Source organism: Myotis myotis, unplaced genomic scaffold, assembly GCF_014108235.1.
Source record: "Myotis myotis isolate mMyoMyo1 unplaced genomic scaffold, mMyoMyo1.p scaffold_m19_p_18, whole genome shotgun sequence".
In the NCBI taxonomy this organism is placed as follows: domain Eukaryota; kingdom Metazoa; phylum Chordata; class Mammalia; order Chiroptera; family Vespertilionidae; genus Myotis; species Myotis myotis.
In genome coordinates, this window is record NW_023416322.1 from 27,125,362 (window position 1) to 27,146,178 (window position 20,817).

Genomic DNA, 20,817 nt, shown 5'->3' on the forward strand with positions numbered 1-20,817 from the left:
ACCTCGTTAGGGAACAAGCATGACACTGCTCTCCAGTTTCTCATTTAGGGCCAGTCTTTGGAGCAGCGGCAGAGTGATTAGTGGCCAAATCTGGGCATTGGGATCTTCTCCAAACCCCCATGTCTCTTTTCTCAGCAGAGCAGCAATCCCAAGAAAGAAAAGGATGCCTTGGAAGACAAAAAGCGAAACCCCATCCTCAAATACATCGGGAAGCCCAAAAGCTCGTCCCAGAGTAGTGAGTATTTGGGGGACCTCAGCCCCTTCATAGACCAGAATGATGGCAGGGCGTCCAGGGTTTCTGAGAGCCACAGGCCAAACTGTGAGGTGCAGCTTCCTCTTGGTGCTACTGCGCTCTCCCCTGGCCACACACTGCAGGCTCTCCGAGGAGCAGGTACTGCACCAGAGCCACTCGTGGCTGCTGGACAGCCCTACGGGGGAACAGTGCCGCCTTCACCTTCATCTGTACTCCTGAGGGCCTGTGTGTTGGGAGCAATTATGGGCCCTTGATGGGGAATTGAGTTACTATTAAGCAGAACTGGTTGGAAAGAGAGCAGGTTTGGGGCCCAGAGCTTCCCCTAATGCCATCAGTAACCCGACTCAATTGGTCCTGTCGTTGATTTCTTCCCCATTGTGTCGTTTGTCTGGAAATTGCTGCTGGCCCTTGCAGTATTTCCTAAGACCACCAGTGCTAGTCCTGGAAATCTGTGAAGGGCCATGGGGTGGGACTGCTACCTTTGCTGAAATTGCTGCTGGGGGAGGGGGAGGGGACTCCTAGATCAGCCCTGATTTTTGCCACAACTTCCATTTTCCAGCTTGATGTAATTTTTATTTTAATTTGACTTTTCATGGTTTACTTTTGTTTTTGTTTGTTTGTTTTTTAGCATTTCATATTCCCTTGTCCCCTGTGGAAGGTAAAAGGACCATTTTCTTTGTATTTTTCTTTGCATTAGCATTGAGTTTCCATTTCCCAAATCCCATCTTTCCTTCCCTTTTCTTTCTTCATCCTCTCCTCCTGTCCTGCCCGTCTTCCCTCCCTTTCCTTACTCCACATCTCTTCTACGTTCCTCCTTGTTGCTAAAGCTGCTCTGTGACACAAGACATTGCCCAGGAGGCTCCCACCTCACGCCTGCCTGTTGCAGGGTTGAAAGGGGCCAGGACATTCCTCCTCACAAACTGCCCCACAGTCTGAGGCCTTCCTCTTTCACTCTGTCACCTTTCCATGGATGAGGTGCCAACTGTCCAGGATTTTACAGAAATGAGGGAAATCCTTGCACCTTGAAATGTCCTGCACAAGTTCCTCAGATTTTTATTTTTAAGCAAAATAATAACAAAAATCCTCATTTCTGAAGGTTATGGGTTTTTGTGGGTTTTTTAAAATAAATAATGGGTCTCCAGCAGTTTTAGGGGGTAGTTCTAATTTATATCACCTACTTTGCTTAACCCCTTTAGTATAGTATCTCCATCTTTTTTACTCTTAATTTTGTCAGCACTGTATAACTACAACAGTTAAAAAAGAATGACCCTGCCATAGCTGGTTTGGCTCGGTGGATAGAGCATCGGGCTGTGGACTGAAGGGTCCCAGGTTCGATTCTGGTCAAGGGCACATGCCTGGGTAGCGGGCTCGATTCCCAGTAGGGGGCGTGTAGGAGGCAGCCGATCGGTGATTCATCATTGCTGTTTCTATCTCTCTCTCCCTCTTTCTCTCTGAAATCAATAAAAAAATGTATATCTTAAAAAGAAAAGAGTGACCCTAATATCTACCCTAATATGTAGAGTACCTATTATTCATCTTCTAAAACGTGTATTAAAACATATATACATAATACACATTAACCCAAAGAAGCTAGAACTTAGACAAGTTCATTTCCCATCAGTGAGGGAATATTTAAGTGATTAATATTTATAGGTTCTGTAATAAATGTATGGAGGAAGATAGCAGTAGGATGCAATCAAGAAATTCTGTTGCTAGAATTCATTCTATGTAAAAGTGGCAATTAAAAATAATGATCTACAAACTATAAAATTTTTTAAATTGAATGCCTAGATTCATTATGCTGTTTTAAACAACAAAAATAATTATTGAAAAGGTGATTAGAAAACAATATAAAAAAACAAAAGAATGGCCTTGAAACCCAGGCCCTTAGGTTTAACACATACTTCATCCCATCTGCCCTGCCCAAGGAAGGCGTGAGGCAAGCCTCAGGCTTATAGAGACTGAGCACCTTGCCCAAGCCAAGTGCTTTGTATCCACCTGAGAGGGGATGGGAACGCCCAGGGTGGAGTTGCTGATCTGGGGCAGGATCAGGATGCTGGGTGTTCACCATCTCTTTGAGTCAGATCTTTCCATTATGATATCATGATTTGGTTTGTGTTCTCAAATTCTCAGGACACCAGACATATCTATATTCATATCTAAAGACCACATACCCACCAAAACTAGAAAAATCTCAATATTGAGTTTTGCCACTTAGGATGATCAACTCTTACCCGTTTATTAGTGAGAATATCTGATTGTTAGTAACACAGTATACTTTATTTAGTTTTATTGTCATTCAGATAATGGAGAAGGAGAACAAAGGCTACTAGTGAAACCTTGCTTTTTTATTTATATTTTTATTGATTTCTAAGAGGAAGGGAGAGGGATAGAGAGATAAAGCATCAATGATGAGAGAGAATCATTGATCGACTGCCTCCTGCACGTCCCACACGGGATCAAAACCACAACTCAGGCATGTGCTCTGACCAGGAATAGAACTGTGGCCTCCTGGTTCATAGGTTGATGCTGGCTGTGATGATCCACAGCCAGCTGGGCAAACTTTGCTCTTTTTAAAAATATGTTACTTCCCACCAACTTTCCCCTGTACTCTGGGTTTTTCAGTTATACACGATCTCAGGGCCACACCTATTTCTTGTCACAGCTAGGACATAACTATATCCCAAGAACAGAAGGCATTTTCCAAGTGGCCCATGGGAGAGGGAACAGTGGACTCAGCCGGGCTCATCCTCACCCAGCCAGGGCAGCTCGGGCTGTGGCTGCACAGCCGACCTGGCTCCTGCCGTGGCCCCAGGCCCAGATGCACATTCAGCCTGGGACGGGCAGGCCTGGCCCTGAGCTCAGAAATGGGGCTGATGGTCATCCCCTGCTCCTGTCATACACACAGCCACCTGCCGGACAGTTTTAGAAAAATATTACTCTAGTTACCTGCCTAGAGGATATGAAGTTGTGCGCTTTGAGGAGACCAACTAAATGTTTTTTATCTGTTTCCTGTGGCTTGGAAATTTTCTTATGAAACTGGAATTTCAATACATAGGGAGATTTCTAAGTTTGTACATGTAGATACAGAATCTGAAGCTTGGGCGGGACACCAGTCAGTTGGTTAGGATCAGGGCCTGCCCCCTGGGGTATCTGTCCCCCACCACCCCCCGCCCCTCAGTCCCACTTATCCTTCCTTTGGTCTCAGGCAGAGCAGCATTTCTGGCCCAACTCCAGTTCTGATATCACTGAACTTGGAGCTGAGCTGGTTGACTTTAAAGATGAGAGCCACTGAGCCCTGGGCCAGAAATGTCTTCTTCAGGTCTCTGCATGGTACCATACGTGCCTTTTTACTCTCTTATGTGCCCTGTCTGCTTCTTTGAACAAGAATAGCTGTCTTTTGTCTTAGCTTTGAAAAGGGGCTGGAATGTGAATGCCAGAAATGACATCTCTCCTTTGTTCCTCCTAAGACCCCCCTCACTGGTAATAAAGGGTTTGATTCTGTAATGACGGAGACCAGGGATGGGGGGCGTGGAGAGCAGAAAGAACAGGAAGGGAAAGTCAAAGAACAGAAGTCATGAACTCTAAAAGTAATATAAATTTGAAAAGTGCTTGATATAATTTGGTCCCGTGGCCAGATGACATGTAGATATGTTTTTGGGTCCTCCTAGGTATTTTTTAAACCTATTTGTGGATCTTGAGAAAAACCTAGTCTTCTGTTTTCAAGCAGAAGAATCATTGTGATAAAGAATGTGAGAGTCAAAAGAAGTATCCATAGAATATGTACTTCTAAACCCTCTCATTTTGCAGATAAGAAAGAGCAAACCCAGAAAGGTAGAGGGACTGCCCAGGCCCCCCTCGTGTCCGCAGAAGAGCCAGGACTAGACTGTGCCTCCTGTTCTCAGCCCCACACTGTTCTCATCCATGCTTGCTCATTGCTCTGTCTTCTGGGTTAGAGGGGAGCGAGAGTCCTGAGACGTCATCCTTATACAGAAAGCAGAGTGCCCTCCATTATCTTTCTGCTTCTAGTTAAACCAGGCAACGTGAGGAACATCATTCAGCATTTTGAGAACAACCAGCAGTATGATGCCCCAGAGCCTGGGATGCAGCGACTCTCGACAGGAAGCTTTCCCGAGGACCTGCTGGAGAGCGACAGGTAGCAGGGGCCGGACGGGAGCTGCCCAAGGAGGGCACGTGGGCAGGGTTTGGAGGTAGCTTAATTCCAGCTGCTTTAGCCCCTGCACTAGACTGTGAGACTCTCCCTCCCTCAACCTTCCCATCTGTGTATCTGCAGAGGAAGACGTAATAGGTGTTGGCACTCAGGCCAGCAGGAGAGAGAGCAGAGTCCCAACCTTCCAGCCCAGGAACCACAGGCCTTTAAAATTTCCTTTGGATTCAACCCTGACTTCTCAGCAGCCTTCATCCCAAGAATGAGCTAGATTATATTATGAAGCAGCTAATCAGGAAACCCTAAGTGACAAGGCTAGAGGAATCTGAAGGGGAAGGAGGGACTTGTTCTGGACTGCGGCATGACTCTACAGTCAGTGCCTAAATGAAATTTGCCTGTAGTTGGAAATGTCCTTGCAAATTTCTTAAGTCACCCTTGAGGTATAGTGGTGTGGTCTTATGTATACGAGAATAATGAATAACGCTTGTGTGCACTCAAGCCTGAGCCACTGGGCTGGACTAAATAAAGCAGGCACAAAGGCAACCCAATAAGTAGCAACCTTCATAGACGAACCATTTACCACTGAAATACATAATGATCAAACCATATGTGAGACATTCCTTCTTGTGTGCAAAGTTACTCCTTTTTGTTAAGTTTAATACATGTTAAATGATTTTGCCAAGTGAGAAAGATTTAGGGAAGATAAAAGTTAGATTTGTACTGGGATGAGGTTGAGTTCTCATATTACTGAGTAAATTAAATATACAAATTATGTAATTGCTGGGGTAGGCATAGTCATATAGATGATCAAATACACAATTGTAAGATATATCAATATTTTGATAGAATATTTGAGGCCAATTGCAAATTTGTATTCTTGAAATTGCTGGGTATATTTGCCCTAAGATGTTCACTAGGATCCTAGATTTACAGAAGCCTTTGCATTTGGTGACTAAGCTCACTGGCAACCTGAGAAGTAGTGTCAGCACAGGGTCAGAGGTTGTCATCGATACTTAGAAGGTCTGAGAAGCCCTCGATTCTAGAAGGCAGTACCAGAGGTGGGTTATGTGCCTCACTTCTTGGTGGGAGTGCTGTTCACTTATGGGCACTGAAGGAAGTTGCTTAGCTCTGCAGCCCCAGTAACCTCACTGAAGTTTGTCATGCTCAAGTGACCCATGGGGGGCACTGTGAAAGTGTCTGGGTTGGAATTGTTCTAATAGATTTCAGGGGTGAGTTCAGTAGGGGACCAGTGAGCAGTGTGGTTTCTAACCTTGCGAACAAACCCTCAAGATGCTGAGGGTGGGGGCCCCATGAAGACCCTCTGGCAGAATGGAGACACTTGATGAATGGAGACGAAGCCATTAGGCTCCCTCTGTGTAGCAGCGTGCTGTGCTCTTTGGAGCTCTCCAAACTCTTCAGGCCTCCTGTGGTCCTGGATGCATGGCAGGATGTGGGGTTAGTCATGTCAACAAAGCAGCAGCCCAGCAGGGTAGTGGGGGGAGGCGACATCCTGGGAAGCAAGGGCCCAGGGATGCTGGCTGCCTCAGGCAGATGTGCTGCAGGACCCGAAAGGGCAACACCCACTTGTCAGCGGCTCATCCAGCCCCAGAGACGCTCAGTGGCCAAGCCTGGCAGGCGGGGAAGCAGGTTCCTGACTTCAGTAAGTGAGCTTCCCAGCTGTTCTGCTTCCAAGAAAGGAAATGGAAGCTTGGGAAGGACCCTATGAAGTGAAGAATGGGAGAAATCTGCATTGAATGGAGGGCAGGGCTCTATCAGCAGATAGAATGTCTGGCAGGCAGTGTAGAACATGCTAGAATGAGTGTGTGAAGACATTTCCTCGTAGACAATCTTGTGAAAGGAAGGGTCCACAGTGGGAGCTGACTGTTCCATAGCAGAGGGAAGATGCCTGGCCACAGGACAGCCGGGGGTGGCACTGGCCATGGGGCAGCGGAGGGTGGCCAGGGTGGGGCCTGGTAGTTTAATTGGTGTCCACGGCTTTCCTGATGGGACCTGGTTTCCTTGGCATGAGGACACACTGCAAGTCTGATGTTGTTAGTTCCAGATTTCACTTTCCTGTTAGGATAGCTTTCTGATCCGTCCTGAGCAAGACGAGAGGCTCTGTCCTTCCCCGGCCGGGAGGGGAGAACTTTGTAGAGCAGCAGAAGCATTTATCGTGGGAAAGTGTCTTTCCTCTAGGAATGTTAGTGTTCGGGTGAATCGTGGTGTTTGGGCCTTTTGTGGGGATGGGGTGGAGAATCTGCACCCTGAGGCGTCCTTGAGATGGGGCAGCAGATGAAGCTGGCCAGGACATGGGATCCCAAGGTCTCTCGCCCTTTTCCCCAGCTCGCGCTCAGAGATTCGCTTGGGCCGCTCTGAGAGCCTGAAGGGCCGGGAGGAGCTGAAGCGCTCTCGCAAGACGGAGAATGTGCCCCGCTCTCGCAGTGACGTTGACATGGATGCAGCCGCGGAGGCTGCTCGCCTCCACCAGTCAGCCTCGTCGTCTGCCTCCAGCCTCTCCACCAGGTGGGCAGGGCTCCGGGGCTCAGCCCGCTGATAGCGCAGGGGCAGGAGCCGCGGGTTCTGAGAGTTAACGTTCTCTCCACAGGTCTCTTGAGAACCCTACTCCTCCCTTCACCCCCAAAATGGGTCGCAGGTGAGTGATGGGTGCAGTAGCACTTCTCTTAGGTGTCTGAGTTCCAGCATGTTCCACTGTTCCTCTCCCCCCTGAGTGGCTGGTTAGGTGTGCATCTCCTCCATGGCCTGCTGCTTTCCAGTGGGCACCGGGCAAGCAGGAGGAGGAGGGACAAACCCCTAGTGTGAGTTTTTCCTCCAAATAAAGCTAAGCTGCTCATTTTCTCCCAGGAGCATTGAGTCCCCCAGCCTGGGGTTCTGCACAGATGTCCTCCTCCCCCACCTCCTAGAGGATGACCTGGGCCAGCTGTCCGACCTGGAGCTCGAGCCAGACACCCAAAACTGGCAGCACACAGTGGGCAAGGATGTGGTGGCAGGGCTAACCCAGAGGGAGATTGACCGGCAGGAGGTCATCAACGGTGAGAACGTGCTCCTCTTCACCCCGTCCCTACTCACCCTGTTTCCACTCTCACTCGTGTGGGAATCGGTGGTGGGGAGTCAACAGGGTGGGGCCCTGGGGACAGGTCCAGGTCCTTGTTGATCCTAAGGAACAACTCAGTTCTGACCCTTAGGTGAGAGAAAGTCCATGTACAATTTGAAAACAGTACTCAGTTCCCCCAAAATAAAGTGGTTTGGACGGTAGTGACTGGATACTTGCTGACACGTTTTCTCCCCGTCTTTTTCCTCCCGTCACAACCGCCGCTCAGAGTTGTTTGTGACGGAGGCTTCCCATCTGCGCACACTCCGGGTCCTGGACCTGATCTTCTACCAGCGGATGAAGAAGGAGAACCTGATGCCCCGGGAGGAGCTGGCCCGGCTCTTCCCCAACCTCCCTGAACTCATAGAGATCCACAGTGAGGAGCTGTTTCCCCCCCACACACACCGCCTCCTCCCTCCACACCCCTCTTGCTAGCCTTCAGGCTTCTGTTCCACTTTTACCCACATGCTGGGACCTCTCTGGGTAGCAAGTCCTGGCAATCCTCTTGTACCACCTGAAGCCAGCATTCCAGTTCCCCCCAGAGCATCCTGGTTTCCAGACCTTTCCCCACAGCACTGCTGTCACACCCTCTGCAGCCACCCAGGCCTTGCTGATTCTTCTCCCCTTGCCCAGATTCCTGGTGTGAAGCCATGAAGAAGCTCCGGGAGGAGGGCCCCATCATCGAAGAAATCAGTGACCTCATGCTGGCTCGGGTATAGCTGCGAACTTCTGCCTGGAGGAGAGGGGGGTCATTACCAAGGCTTGAGGCTGTGGCAGAGGAGGAGCTGGGGAGGGACCAGTCCCAGGTAGGGATGTGATGATGCTTGCCCGTGTCCACTCTGCCTCTCAGTTTGATGGTCCTGCCCGAGAGGAACTCCAGCAAGTGGCCGCCCAGTTCTGCTCATACCAGTCCATAGCCCTGGAGCTGATCAAGACCAAGCAGCGGAAGGAGAGCCGATTCCAGCTCTTCATGCAGGTGCGTTCTTGGCCCTCCTTCCGCCTTCTCTCATCGCCACTAAAATTTAGCCAGGTCAGTCATATCTCAATAAAGACGGGCAGGGCCAGATCTCTCAAACTTGCTCCTGGGCCCCAGCTCCAAGCACCCCTGGCCCTCCTCTCTACCGGGGAGGATAATGTGAACTCCCTGCACCCATCTGCACCCTCCCTCATGCCACCTCTCCCAAAACACTGACATATATCTCCTCTCAAGGCAGAGGCTGCTGTTTGCTGGACGGAACACTGGATAAGCAGTCATTAGGTCCGCTCACTCGTTTACTGTCTGTAAAGGGGGAGTAACACATGCTCTGCATGGCTCCTTCGACCATATCCCTCCCATAGGCTCCTGTCTCCCTGCCCCCACATGCCTTTCCTTAAATATTCAAGAAAAAAGCTGCCATCGCTGTTCTGACTTACACTCTGGAGTTGGGACCTATTTGGCATTTTCACACCCACCCAGGTCCTGAGCCCATAAACCAGCTCCTAACCCTGGGTTGGCATCTTCCTGTCTGTGCCTCCTTTCGTCTAGGAGGCTGAGAGCCACCCTCAGTGCCGGCGGCTACAGCTGCGGGACCTCATCATCTCTGAGATGCAGCGGCTGACCAAGTACCCACTGCTGCTGGAGAGCATCATCAAGCACACGGAGGGTAGGGCTGGGCGAGGGGCTAGCAGGGGGGCAGCAACCCTCATTTCAGACCCCAGTCCTAGCACTGACTTGGTGACCTTAGGAAGTCACTGGACCTTTCTGGTCTTCATCCTCGCCTTGTCACGAGCAGTCTCAAAGAAGATAATGATTGTCACTGTACTTGGGGAAAGTAAGGTGCACAGCAGTGGCAGGGGGTGCGGGCTACCTCTAGTCCTGTGGGGCCTTTGTACAGCTCGGAGGACAGCATCTGAGTGGACACAGGCTGGTCCATGGGGGGCACCTTGGCTCCACTGATGGTCATGGTTCCACACCAGGGGCCATGGCTGGATTTTAGTCCCCATTCCCCCCCCCCCCCACCACCACACACACACACACACACACACACACACACACACACACACACACACGATGCCTCTGCAATGCACAAAAGACACAACCGTGTGTGGTAACTAGCGGAGTAGGGACCATGCTGAATAAGGGGGTCTAACCCGTTTTTCACTGTTCCTGGGATCCTGAGCATCTTTCACCTCTCAAATTTGGGATATTGGAGTCAGGGTATACAGTGTGAGGCACCTCAGTGCAACTTAACAGCTAACCTAGAGGCCCAGTCACCGCACTCGCCCAGTCTCTGTTCCTGCCCCCACATCTGCAGAGCTGGTTGTGGGCGAGGCAAGAATTCCCAAGAGCTATTGGTGTCTTCAGAGCAATGATCTGAAATCCGATGGCCCTCAGTAAAGATAACGTTACACTTGAGGTCCTCAGATGAGGCAAGGGTGGCGAATCTATACCCCTACCTGCGTGTCGGTGGGGTGTGAGTAGCCAGGTGGATTCGGACTCCAGGCTTCTCGGGCAGGAACGAGCTCCTGTCTCCTCTATGCTGATTGGTAGGTGGCACCTCTGAGCATGAGAAGCTCTGCCGGGCCCGGGATCAGTGCCGGGAAATTCTTAAGTACGTGAATGAAGCGGTGAAGCAGACAGAGAACCGGCACCGTTTAGAGGGCTATCAGAAACGCCTGGACACTACCTCCCTGGAGAGGGCCAGCAACCCCTTGGCAGCAGAATTCAAGGTAGGAGGCAGAGGGCAGCATGGTCACCCCTGCGCACGCACACCCATGCGCGCGCACACACTTCTGGGGCACCCTGGAGAGAACTCTGGTCAGTGCCTGAAGAGTGGGAGGCAGGAGACTTGGGCCTGTCTGGTAGGATGGTGTGGTGGGGCCCTGGAACACACATACCTCCAGTTACCATTGTCAGTCCATCTCTAGACAGACATGGGCAGACAGCTCCACCAATAAAGACTAGATGTTAGACTCAGCCGGGAAGAGCAGGGGGTGGGAGTTCCAACATGAGGTGAGGTGTAAAGGTCCTTTGGGAGGGAATAAAGCTGAAGGAATGGGTAAGTGAAGCAGTGATCTTCTTAGGAAGGTGGATGGCATGTGGAATGGGGTGGACGAGAGACCGAAATCAGAGCTGTCGGCATAGCCCCCAGTCCAGCACAAGGCCCATGACTTCGTGGCGGCCTGTTCACTTGTCTGTGTCCCTCGCAAGAGGGTAAGGGCAAGGACTATTTCTTGTCACCACTGATCCCGAGCACCCTAGCATGGTGTCTGGCACACAGTAGGTTCTCAAATACTTGTTGAATGGATGAGTGAATGAACAAATGGTTTCTCCTTAACAGAGCCTGGATCTTACAACCAGGAAGATGATCCATGAGGGGCCCCTGACGTGGAGGATCAGCAAGGATAAGACCCTGGGTATGGGGGGGCGGGGGGGGCGTGCTGGGGCCAGGGGAAGGCTGTGGAGGGCCGGGCTGCCCCAGCACCTCCCTCCTTGGAGCATGACTCCTGGAGCCTGTGCTCTAAAGGGAGCCGGGATTCAGCTTAACTAGGAGAGTTCAGACTCCTTATGCACAGCCTGGGGGGTACCAAGAAGAAAGGGCCAGCGTCCCAGAGCCCCTGGCGCCGTGTGTGTGGATGGTGGGGCAGGAGCTGGAAATGCCTCACGAGCACCACCCCCTCCCAGACCTCCACGTGCTGCTGCTGGAGGACCTCCTTGTGCTGCTGCTGAAACAGGATGAGAAGCTGCTGCTTAAGTGCCACAGCAAGACAGCCGTGGGCTCCTCTGACAGCAAGCAGACCTTCAGCCCCGTGCTCAAGCTCAACGCCGTTCTCGTCCGCTCCGTGGCCACAGGTGCTGTGAGCAGACGTCCCCGCCGGCCTGGGCCCCAGGGCCATGATCACGGTCACTGATGTGCAGTGAGCACTGGGTGATGCAGGGCCAGTCTGGGGCCTACGGGAGTTATGGGTCCACCTGCGTTCCTTTCCTCCTGTCTTGACCCATCTACGGAGGATGTGATCCCAAATGGGGTCGGATGATGGGTTGGATGGGGGACCAGGAGGGGCTGTGAGCACCCAGACGAGCTAAGGGTGTGGAGGCAGGATTGGGAAGAATAGGGTTGGGCAGAGAGGAGTAGGACAAGCCTTCCTGCTGCAAGAGGGGCAGGAAGAACCGAAGCCCCGCAGTAGAGTCTAGTCCAGGGGACAGACGTTTCTGTGAGAAGTGGCATGTGCACAGGGAAGGGCTCTGGCGGCCACACGCTCAGGCTCGCTTTCCTCATCCCTGACGTGGGGGATCAAAGGCCTGGTGGTCATGAAAAGTTTTATAAACCCAAGCACCACACACGTCAGCCTGTGTTGTTAGGAAAGCAGGAGTGTAATGGGTGGCCATGAAAGGTGCCATTAGGGGTTCCAGAGTCGCCTCTGTCCCTTGTAAGTAGGTCCCAAGTGGTTTGGATGACCCAGGTCTGTCTTACGCTGCATCCTTCATCCACTCTGGCTCCCTGGCCCAGGCTGGAGTCGGGCCTCTGCTACCCCCAACACCATGCCTTCTCCTTGTTTCCTCACAGACAAGCGGGCCTTATTCATCATCTGCACCTCCGAGTTGGGTCCACCCCAGATCTATGAGCTGGTGGCATTGACGTCCTCAGACAAGAACACGTGAGAATTGGTTCAAGGGTCCCTTATCACTGCTGTCGCTTAGGGACCAGGATGGTGTGTATGAGGACAGTGAGGCCAGGGACGGGCCCCAGAGCAGTCGGAGGGCAGGCATTGGGCAAGGAAGTTTCAGATAGACAGACATCGAGACGCTTGTGGGACCCTCCCTGCCCTGTGAGCAGTGGGAGGGCGGGGGAGTTCCCAGCAGTCTCCCAGCCACTTTGCTCTCCTTTCCTTTCTCTGGCTCCATCCCCTTTCTGCTAGGGTTTGCTTCCCTTCCCAACGGAGTGTTTTAAAGTCACATGTTCTTCTTCGATATTTGCTTTCAGGGCCCTCATCCTCACCCCCTGACTAGGCAGTGCACAGTAGGAGGAGACAGGTTGAGTCAGGCAGTTTCTCAGCTTCAGGTTTTCATCTGTAAATGTGGGTATTGAGGGTTTTCTTGAGAGAGAACAGATACAGGATGCTCAGCACAGAGTATAACAGAGGTTGGTGTTCAGTCATTGGAGCTGCAAGTAATAGAGCTGCACAGCAGCAGCCAGCAGGACTGTGTGGGGCAGTGGGGACCTGCGGGCCCAGGGTCCCGGAGAGGGTGTGGGAAAGGCTTCAGGGCTCTGGGCAGGGTTTCAGGTGAGATACTGTGTGCCTGGACCTGGCTCCCTTCACCAGTCCTCTCTACTCCTGTCGAGCTACAGGTGGATGGAACTCCTAGAAGAGGCTGTGCGGAATGCCACCAGGCACCCAGGAGCTGCCCCGACCCCTGTCCTTCCTCCACCCCCAGGCCCTCAGGAGTCAGCCCACCAGAGCCCCAGGTCCAGCAGGTACTTAGCCCTCCAGGCCCCTTGCTTACCCCCCCCCCCCCCACACCCCTTGTTTTCTGCTGTTCTTCAGCCTTCACCTCTGGGGATGGGCAGCCTCAGTAGACAGGTGGTAGCAGGCAGACAGAGGGACGGTCCCACACTCTGCCCTCCCTCCCTGTGTGCTGTCCCCAACAGCCCCGCATGGCTGTAATGGAGACTGCACCTAAAGCGGGGCGGGAGGTAGAATCGGGACCGGGAGAGGCTTGGCCAGCATCCATCCTCCTCTCCGGGCTGCCAGTCAGACAGCAGGTGCTGAAACCGAGCACCTTCCTCCTTGATCCCTGCGCCCTCATTGCCCATTCTCACTCTGGAGGCCAGGGTGGAATTTCATGACCTCTGGGCTCCTGGGTGGCGGAGAGCCAGCATTCCGGCAGGTGATCGCTTGCTTGCCCGTTTCTTCCTTCAGGGTAGGACTGGATGACTCAGAAGTATTTCAGAGGGAACCAGAACCAGAGGTGCTCCCTGGAGGTAAGTCCCCTGGATGGTCTTTGTGGGAGACAACCCCAGTCCATTTTTTGCAGGCACAGGTAGGAAGGTGGTCAGGGGTGGGGTGGGGTGATGGGAGGGATCCATCAGGGGAATAAAGGGAGGAAGAAAGAGCCTGGACGAGGAAGGAAAACAGACAAGGGAGTGTAGACTAGCTCACCTGAACAGAGATTGTGGCCCTGGCTCACGGTGATAGGCACTGAGCAGTGGAGGAAGAGAGGGATATTTGGGGGTCCAGGACCCCCTGCTTCCCCCACCAGGGGTTACTAGTGGAGAACGAGATGCAGGCAGAAGCTGCGTATCAGGGAGTGCACTGTGAGGGGTCGTCAGGAGGAGTGGGAGCTCAAAGGGCTGAAGACAATTACTGGAATGAAATGGGCAGAGGCAAGAGGGCCCCAGACAGTTCTTATTGATAGTTTGTATGTGAATTAGTTTAGGGTCGTGAGTTTAGAGAGAAATCTCCCTGGGTAGGCAACCTGGCTGTGTCCCTTTCCTGTTTTTTCTGCTTAACATGCTTTTCCTCCTAACGTCCACACCTCCTTCAAGTCTTACCTTTGCGCCAGTGCGCCTTCTTTGGCCCTCTGTTTAGTACCGTGGCCAGCACGCCCGACCCTCCACCCTGCTCTTGTTTTCCTTCTTTCCTACAGTGCGTCTCACCTTCCGATTTATTTCCGTGATTGGCCTATTTTATTGTTCCTCTGTGTCCCTGCACTTGAATTAGACAGAGATCTTTATTTACTGATGTATGCCAAGAGCCGGGACAGTGCCCAGCCATAGTGGGTGTTCAGTACACATTGTAGATGAATCACCCAATGTTCCCAGCCCCTTAAATCCAAAGCTAGGCATGGGATCAACCCCCACGTGCCTTCCCTCTGTCCCTGCCTTACACTGACCTTCCACCACCACAGGTACTGGGCCCCAACAGGGGGTCACAGGGAAGCACTCGGTCCTGCTGGAGGACCTCAAGCATGAGAGCAGCATGGAGGCCACGGAGCTGGGTGCCCTGCCTCACCCTTCCGCATCCCTGGATGGAGAGAACAGGGGTGGCAGGACCAGAGACCCCATCGTCCTGCCCCTCCCAGGGCCTCTGTTCATGGAAGGACTTGCCGATGCCGCCCTAGAAGATGGTGAGTGCCTCGTGGGCCCTGCCATCGGCCCCCGTTCCCCAGTAGCATGAGCAGTGTGAACTGGCAGCTGTCTGCACCCTCCACCTGCCTGGAGGTTCTCCCTGGTTTGAGGCAGGATGATGCCGAGACACAGTTGTCACTCCCATTCCCCAGCCCTGCTAGCTGGCCAGAGCCCTCCAGCTCCACCGGGTGACTAAGGAGGCGGGTTCACCGAGTTGGCGGTGGGAGGGGAGTTAGCCACCCTCCTGCCACCTCTGCGCTCTTCCTGCTGCTGGCTGGGTCCTGTGCCAGGGAAGCCACCTCCCTGTTTCCCTCCAGTGGAGATCCTGCGGCACCTGATCCTGCGGGGCCGGCTGCCAAGTCACCCCAGGGAACCACAGGCTGCTGGGGAGCCCGAGGACGACCTGACACCTACACCTTCTGTCGTCAGCATCACCTCTCACCCCTGGGACCCAGGCTCCCCTGGAAGAGCTCCCACTGAGGGTGAAGGGGAGAACACCCAGCTCCCAGGGCCAGAGGGGGGCCAGCCAGAGCCGGAGGATGCGGCTCTCTGTTCTCTGGAACACCTGCCTCCAAGGACAAGAAATTCTGGGATCTGGGAGCCTCCTGAGCTAGACAGGAGTCCAGAGGAAGAGGCTTCAAGCACAGAGGCAGCAGGAAGTTACAAAGTTGTGAGAAAAGGTAAGATAAATTTGGGGCCCACTGGGGAGACAAACGCCCGATTTTGCTAGGGTAGAGGCGAGTCTTCCAAAGGCTGCTTCCTTCCCCACCTTATTCTGGAAGCCACACGTGTGCAGGGCTCACCCTGGGTCCTAGGGGAAGGAGACATGCTGATAGCATGCAGAGGGCAAAGGCTTTGCGGTCAGACAGCCAAGAGCCAAAGCCCCAGCTCCATCACTTCATGTCTCTGTGATGTTAGAGCAAACTTGGAACCAGCCCTGAACTTCCTTCTGTAATACGAGGATAGTGCCTCGTACCTGGCACTGATCAGCCATCAGTAAGAGTCTCTGCTAGTGTCCCTCACTCGTCTGCCAGGCCTAAGGAAAAGGTGAGGCTCTTCTCAGAGCCTCAGGCTGCAGAGACAAGGACTCCTGCTTGCAGCCAGTCCCTTCAGGTGGCAGAGATGAAGGCACTGGCTTGTGGGGGTGGAGAAGCGCTAAACTAGAGGTTGAGCTGAGAGAGGGGCCTTCGGACAAGTCGGGGAAGATGCTCGGAGAGTAAGGGGTGTGGGGAGTGAAGGAGGTGGCAGGGAGGGCACCCAGCTGTGGATATGGTGGACGCTTTAAGACCAGCAAAGCTGAGCCTGCCAGGATGGTGCTCAGGATGGGTTTGGCCAGAGCAGTGAGCCCTGGCAGGGGAGGGGTCAGCGGGAGAGGGAGGCCTGGTGGAGGAGAGCAGCAGGCCAGGGCGCCCCTGAGGAGTGGGATGCGATTCCTGTCAGTGCCAGTTCCTGATCCTCCCCTCGCGCTCAGCTCTGCCTCCCTTTCCAGGAGCATTTATTACTCATCTGCTCATGGTCTGCCCTCTCTCCTGGGTTTCTGGGAACTGACCTTCCTTCTCTCTCCTTTGGTGAATTGGTGGGAAAGTTCTCTGCAGCTCCCTGGGGAAGAGTCACGTGTGAGCTTGTGTTCACTGTGTTCTTCCCTTTTTCTTTCTCTCCACCCCCATTTCTTCCTCCTCTCCTTCCCTTCCCTTCCCTTCTCTTTTGGTTTCTGCTCTCCCTGGTGGTGGTGGTGGCGGTGGCGGTGCAGCTGAGGTGGCAGGCAGTAAGGCTGTCCCTGCTCTACCAGAGGGTGGCCAGTCAGAGGCTGAGCCACCTGAAGTGGAAGGCGGAGCAAAGGCTACGGGTAATAAACCCCTCCTGGGAGCCAGAGAGTGGGGCCCAGAGGGCAGAGCCGGGCCCTGGGCCACAGACAGGGACAGGCCTTGTGCCACCCCCTTGTCGAGAGCTGCCCAGGTGTCTTGCAGAGTAGGAGGGTGAGCCGCTGTGCTGTCATGTGGGTGGGAGGCCTGGCCCAGTGCCCAGTGTCCTTGCCCACACCAGCCACTACTCCAGTGTCACGGTGGACATAGGCTTACGTGCCCTCCACACCACAGTTCCTTGGCATCCACCTATGCCTACTGCCCGGGCAGGGACCCTCTGCGTCCTTCCTCCGGCTGCCTGACCCCCAATGATGAGTGGAGGTATCTCCTGGATTGTGAAGTAAATGGCCGATGGGCAGGGTCAAGGAGGCTACTGCCCATGGCTTTTCACAAGTTCCTAAACCAGCCACCACCTCCTTACCCTTCCTTCTAGGAATGGGAGCCCTTCCCCATTTCCCAAATGAAACACAGCCCTGCCACTCCTGCCTTAACTGTCACCCTGAGTGTCTGCCCCGGGGATGGGACACGCTAAGCATTGCCATCCAGAAGGCTCTGTGGAGGAGCAGCGCCCAGGCGCGCAGTAGGCAGCAGGAGGCGAGTGCTCTGAGCTCATCGTAGGACCGTCTCTGGCCCAGTCAGGCAGCACGGCGAGCGCCAAGGGCGAGAGGGTGGCTTCCCCTTGCTCTGCACTTGCCTCCTAATCTCTCCCTCTCGCCATGGGGACAGGGAACTGTTTCTATGTCAGCATGCCAGCAGGACCCCCCGACTCCAGCACCGACCTCTCTCAGCCCAACGGCCTCCCTGTCTGGCGGACCGAGCCGCAGCCGCGGGGAGGCAATGGAGAGCCGAGGCGCCCCAGCTGCTCGCCCCCCAGCCTGGCCGTCAAGGACATGGGCATAATCTTCCAAACCATTGAGCAACTCACCCTCAAGCTCAACAAGCTCAAGGTGAGGGGACTGGAGCTCAGGCCCTCAAGGCAGTAGGAGCAGCCTGTTTTCAGTCGGGGGGTGGGGGGGATGGGGGGGCGGGTAGCTTGGACTGGTGGTGTGTCCATGGGAGCCCTAGCTCTTGGCCTGCCCAGGGCTCCCCTCGATGCACCCAGGGACCTTCTGAACCGGACCTTCCGCACTCTTCCAGGACATGGAGCTGGCCTACAGGGAGCTGCTCAGGTCCCTCGGGGGCGAGTCCTCTGGCGGCACCACGCCTGTGGGCAGTTTCCACACAGAAGCGGCGAAGTGGGCAGATTGCTCCCTGTCCCCTCCAGTGAAGGACCCCCCGCCCTCTGACCCCTGGGACAGCCACGAGCTGGGGCCCTGCCCCGAGGACAGTGAGTGAAGCTGATTTCCTCTTCGTACCAGCCCAGGGGAGGAAGCGTCCGCTAGTGAGGACACGCTGCCGTGCAGTGTGAGGCGAAAAGGGGTTCTGGGGGGGGGGGGGTCTCATTGCTCCCTGAGTACAGGTAATCCCCCCGTTCTTACGAGCTTGAGGACTTTCCGGGCAAAACATGAGAGGAGTCATCTCAGAGGCCAGTTCCTCAGTCATCACTGCATCCTCCACAGGCACCAGAAGCCCCCGGGAAGACAGCGTGGCAGACGCAGCCACACCCCCAGGACTGTAGCTGTGCACACCACCGGTCCTCTGACCCCACTCCTTGCTCGGGATGGCCTAGGGCAGGGCGCAGGGTGGGGATACCCAGCCTCCGCCCGTGGTAGATAGAGGCAGTTCCGGAGACGGATCTACCGGGGCAGACCCGCATGTTGCCTGGGAGTCCAGTTTCAGTGTCTTGCTCATCCTCAACCCGAGGATATTTTCCATTGATTTTTTTTTTTAAGAGAAAGTGGAAAAGGGGGTGGGGGAGAGAGACATCGAGTGGTTGCCTCTCGCTGGCACCCTGACCAGAGGCTGGGGATCAAACCTGCAGCCCGGGTGACCGGGACTCCAACACTAACCACTGAGCAGCACCGGCCAGGGCCAGTTTCAGGGTCTTTTCCCCTCCCTCAGGCCACCGGTCCTGTGCATGCTGACTGCATCTTTAAGGCCCCCTTGTCCCACGTATGCGCGTCCACTGGTGCGCGTGGGTACCTCAGGCATGCGAGGGGATGGGGAAGGCTTCTGTGTAAATGCACTTTCTTCCCCCTCCTTCCCCCCAGGGTCCCCAGGCTCGGGGGGGTGCCTCCACCTCTCCTCTCCGTCACTTGGATTCCTATAAATATGTATGTATTGTATGTGCATCTTTGCTGTTGTAAATAACTTGGACCTTTCTGTTCCTGGCGTGCTGGAAGCAGCCACAGAGCCACTGCCAAGGGGAGAGGAGGTGCAACTCCTAGTTCTCGCCCAGCTCCTGGGTCAGGGCCTGAAGGTTGAGCCAGTCCCTTGTGGGCCCACCTAGCGCGGGAGTCCGGTCTCCGTGGCTCAGGGCCAAGCTACACCCTCCCCACTGGACTTCCCATCTTCAGGGGACTTCTTACCCCACCTGTGTCCACCCTTTCCCTACAGAAAACCGGTGTATCAGGTACGGAGCTAAAAACTGGGTGGGCCCCAGAGTAGGGGGTTCAAATGCTGGAGTCCCTAAGTTCACCCAGGACCACCCCAGGAGCCACTGCAACATTGGCCCCTGTTACCATGTCCATGGCACTCCCCACTGACTCACAGAATATACACACTGTGCTAGGTGTATATATACATATATAAATATATATATAATATATAAAATACAGATATGGAAATGACTGTTCTGCTGTTAAAATAATGTATACTCTTATTTTCTTCCTTTCATGATTAAGATTTTTTTTTTAAGAAAAGTTAAATATTCTTCAACTGTTGTGGTGTGTGTGTGATTCTTGGAACTGCTATGATAAAAGGTATTGTGGTTGTTCCCCCTGCGGCTGGATAGAGGGACAGAAGGATGTCCCCCCTCACCCGACGTCCAGTCCCAGACCCAGCTCTTGCCCTATTCTCTCCCAAGCTCCAAATGTGTGCTCACTGAAGTACAGTTGTGCAAAACTAAGTTACACAGCCCCATGGCCAAAACACAAAAAGACACTTCACCCACTTAAACACACACACATACAGGAGCGGTGGATCCTAAGTCACGAGACCGCCTGAGCTGCCCTCAGTGAGCGGCAGGGCTTTAAAGGCAAACATGCAGGGGAGGGGCATCTCAGCCTGCACCCCCTGCAGGCTCTGCACCCTCAAGCCAGCCACGACCGACACAGCCACATCCTCTGACTAACCATCCAAATCTTCACTATCTCTTCGCCTTCACTGTTGGCCTTAGAGACAAATTCTCTTTCAGCCCTAATATCCTCCCTCCTAACCTATCACGATTCCAGGTGCTGACCTCGTGAGCTTATGGTCTAGTTGGGCACAGTCATTGGTGCTTAAGTCCCGGAATAAGAATGGGCCGGAAAGGTTCACAGAAGCTTTACCTTAGAGCAGCGGTTCTCAACCTGTGGGTCGCGGCCATCAGAAAACACATATAGCATATCAGATATTTACATGACGATTCATAACAGTAGCAAATTACAGTTATGAAGTAGCAACGAAAATAATTTTATGGTTGGGGGTCACCACAACATGAGGCACTGTATTCAAGGGTTGCGGCATTAGGAAGGTTACTGCCTTAGAAGGATTCAGGTAGGAACAGCTGGAGAAGCTGAGGGGACTAGGCCTCGCCAGGCACCTGTAATCGCTCGTGTTCTCGTGTTGGGAATCTAACGCTGGCCAGGTTTCCTGCAGCAGCTCAGCCAGCTGCCCAGGGCTGAGCAGGTGGTCAGAGGCCGAGAAGCCTGGAGAGCCACTGAGCTTCACCAAGAGCGTCCTCGGCAGGGAGAGCACATCTCTGTCGAGGCAACAGAGTGAGGGGAGGTGGACCAGGTTAACTGCCCAGAGGGGAAGGAGGGACACTTCCTGGAAGCTCCCTGTAAAGTGGCTCTTGGCTCCCAGGAGCCAGCCCCGTGCACTCCGCCTTGTCAGTAGGTCCTGAGGGAGCCACACTGATGGGCCCCCAGCTCTCCTGACTCCTCTGGCCCCCGCACCATTTGGGTGTCCTGGTTTAGGATTGCGGACATCTGTAGGTGCAGGTGCTCTAGGAGCACAGGAGAGAGTGCTGTGGCCTGAGCAAGCAAGAACTAGGCCCTCAGGAGGCAGGAGAGCAAGGCCCGGCAAACTGCAGCGAGCGATTCCGCCGTTCCTGGCCGTTACATGAACAGACTCAAGAGTCCAAATGGTCCCAGTATTTCCAGAACAAAGTTTTTAGACAATTTCAAGGGGAAAGTACAGCAGTGGCCTTTGTTACTGACCTGAGATCTCACCTA

General features: G+C 53.9%; 1 protein-coding gene across 14 annotated transcripts in view; it reads left to right on the plus strand.

Annotated features, from left to right (window-relative positions):
- Positions 1 to 19,323, plus strand: part of ARHGEF11 (Rho guanine nucleotide exchange factor 11) — an 83,415-nt gene extending 64,092 nt beyond the window's left edge. For 7 of the 14 annotated variants that reach the window (XM_036343002.1, XM_036343013.1, XM_036342998.1 and 4 more), the window contains 22 exons: positions 136 to 235; positions 882 to 911; positions 4,283 to 4,409; positions 6,765 to 6,944; positions 7,027 to 7,074; positions 7,284 to 7,471; positions 7,760 to 7,906; positions 8,164 to 8,243; positions 8,381 to 8,506; positions 9,056 to 9,173; positions 10,061 to 10,239; positions 10,851 to 10,926; positions 11,195 to 11,362; positions 12,078 to 12,168; positions 12,861 to 12,986; positions 13,432 to 13,493; positions 14,420 to 14,638; positions 14,957 to 15,319; positions 16,390 to 16,485; positions 17,228 to 17,448; positions 17,639 to 17,828; positions 18,061 to 19,323. In XM_036343002.1, the coding sequence (XP_036198895.1) occupies positions 136 to 235; positions 882 to 911; positions 4,283 to 4,409; positions 6,765 to 6,944; positions 7,027 to 7,074; positions 7,284 to 7,471; positions 7,760 to 7,906; positions 8,164 to 8,243; positions 8,381 to 8,506; positions 9,056 to 9,173; positions 10,061 to 10,239; positions 10,851 to 10,926; positions 11,195 to 11,362; positions 12,078 to 12,168; positions 12,861 to 12,986; positions 13,432 to 13,493; positions 14,420 to 14,638; positions 14,957 to 15,319; positions 16,390 to 16,485; positions 17,228 to 17,448; positions 17,639 to 17,828; positions 18,061 to 18,119 (2,994 nt within the window). In that variant the 3' untranslated portion in view covers positions 18,120 to 19,323. The remainder of the gene's footprint in view (positions 1 to 135; positions 236 to 881; positions 912 to 4,282; positions 4,410 to 6,764; positions 6,945 to 7,026; positions 7,075 to 7,283; positions 7,472 to 7,759; positions 7,907 to 8,163; positions 8,244 to 8,380; positions 8,507 to 9,055; positions 9,174 to 10,060; positions 10,240 to 10,850; positions 10,927 to 11,194; positions 11,363 to 12,077; positions 12,169 to 12,860; positions 12,987 to 13,431; positions 13,494 to 14,419; positions 14,639 to 14,956; positions 15,320 to 16,389; positions 16,486 to 17,227; positions 17,449 to 17,638; positions 17,829 to 18,060) is intronic. The other 7 variants (XM_036342999.1, XM_036343003.1, XM_036343011.1 and 4 more) reach the window with 4 other exon arrangements.
- Positions 19,324 to 20,817: the final 1,494 nt, after the last annotated feature.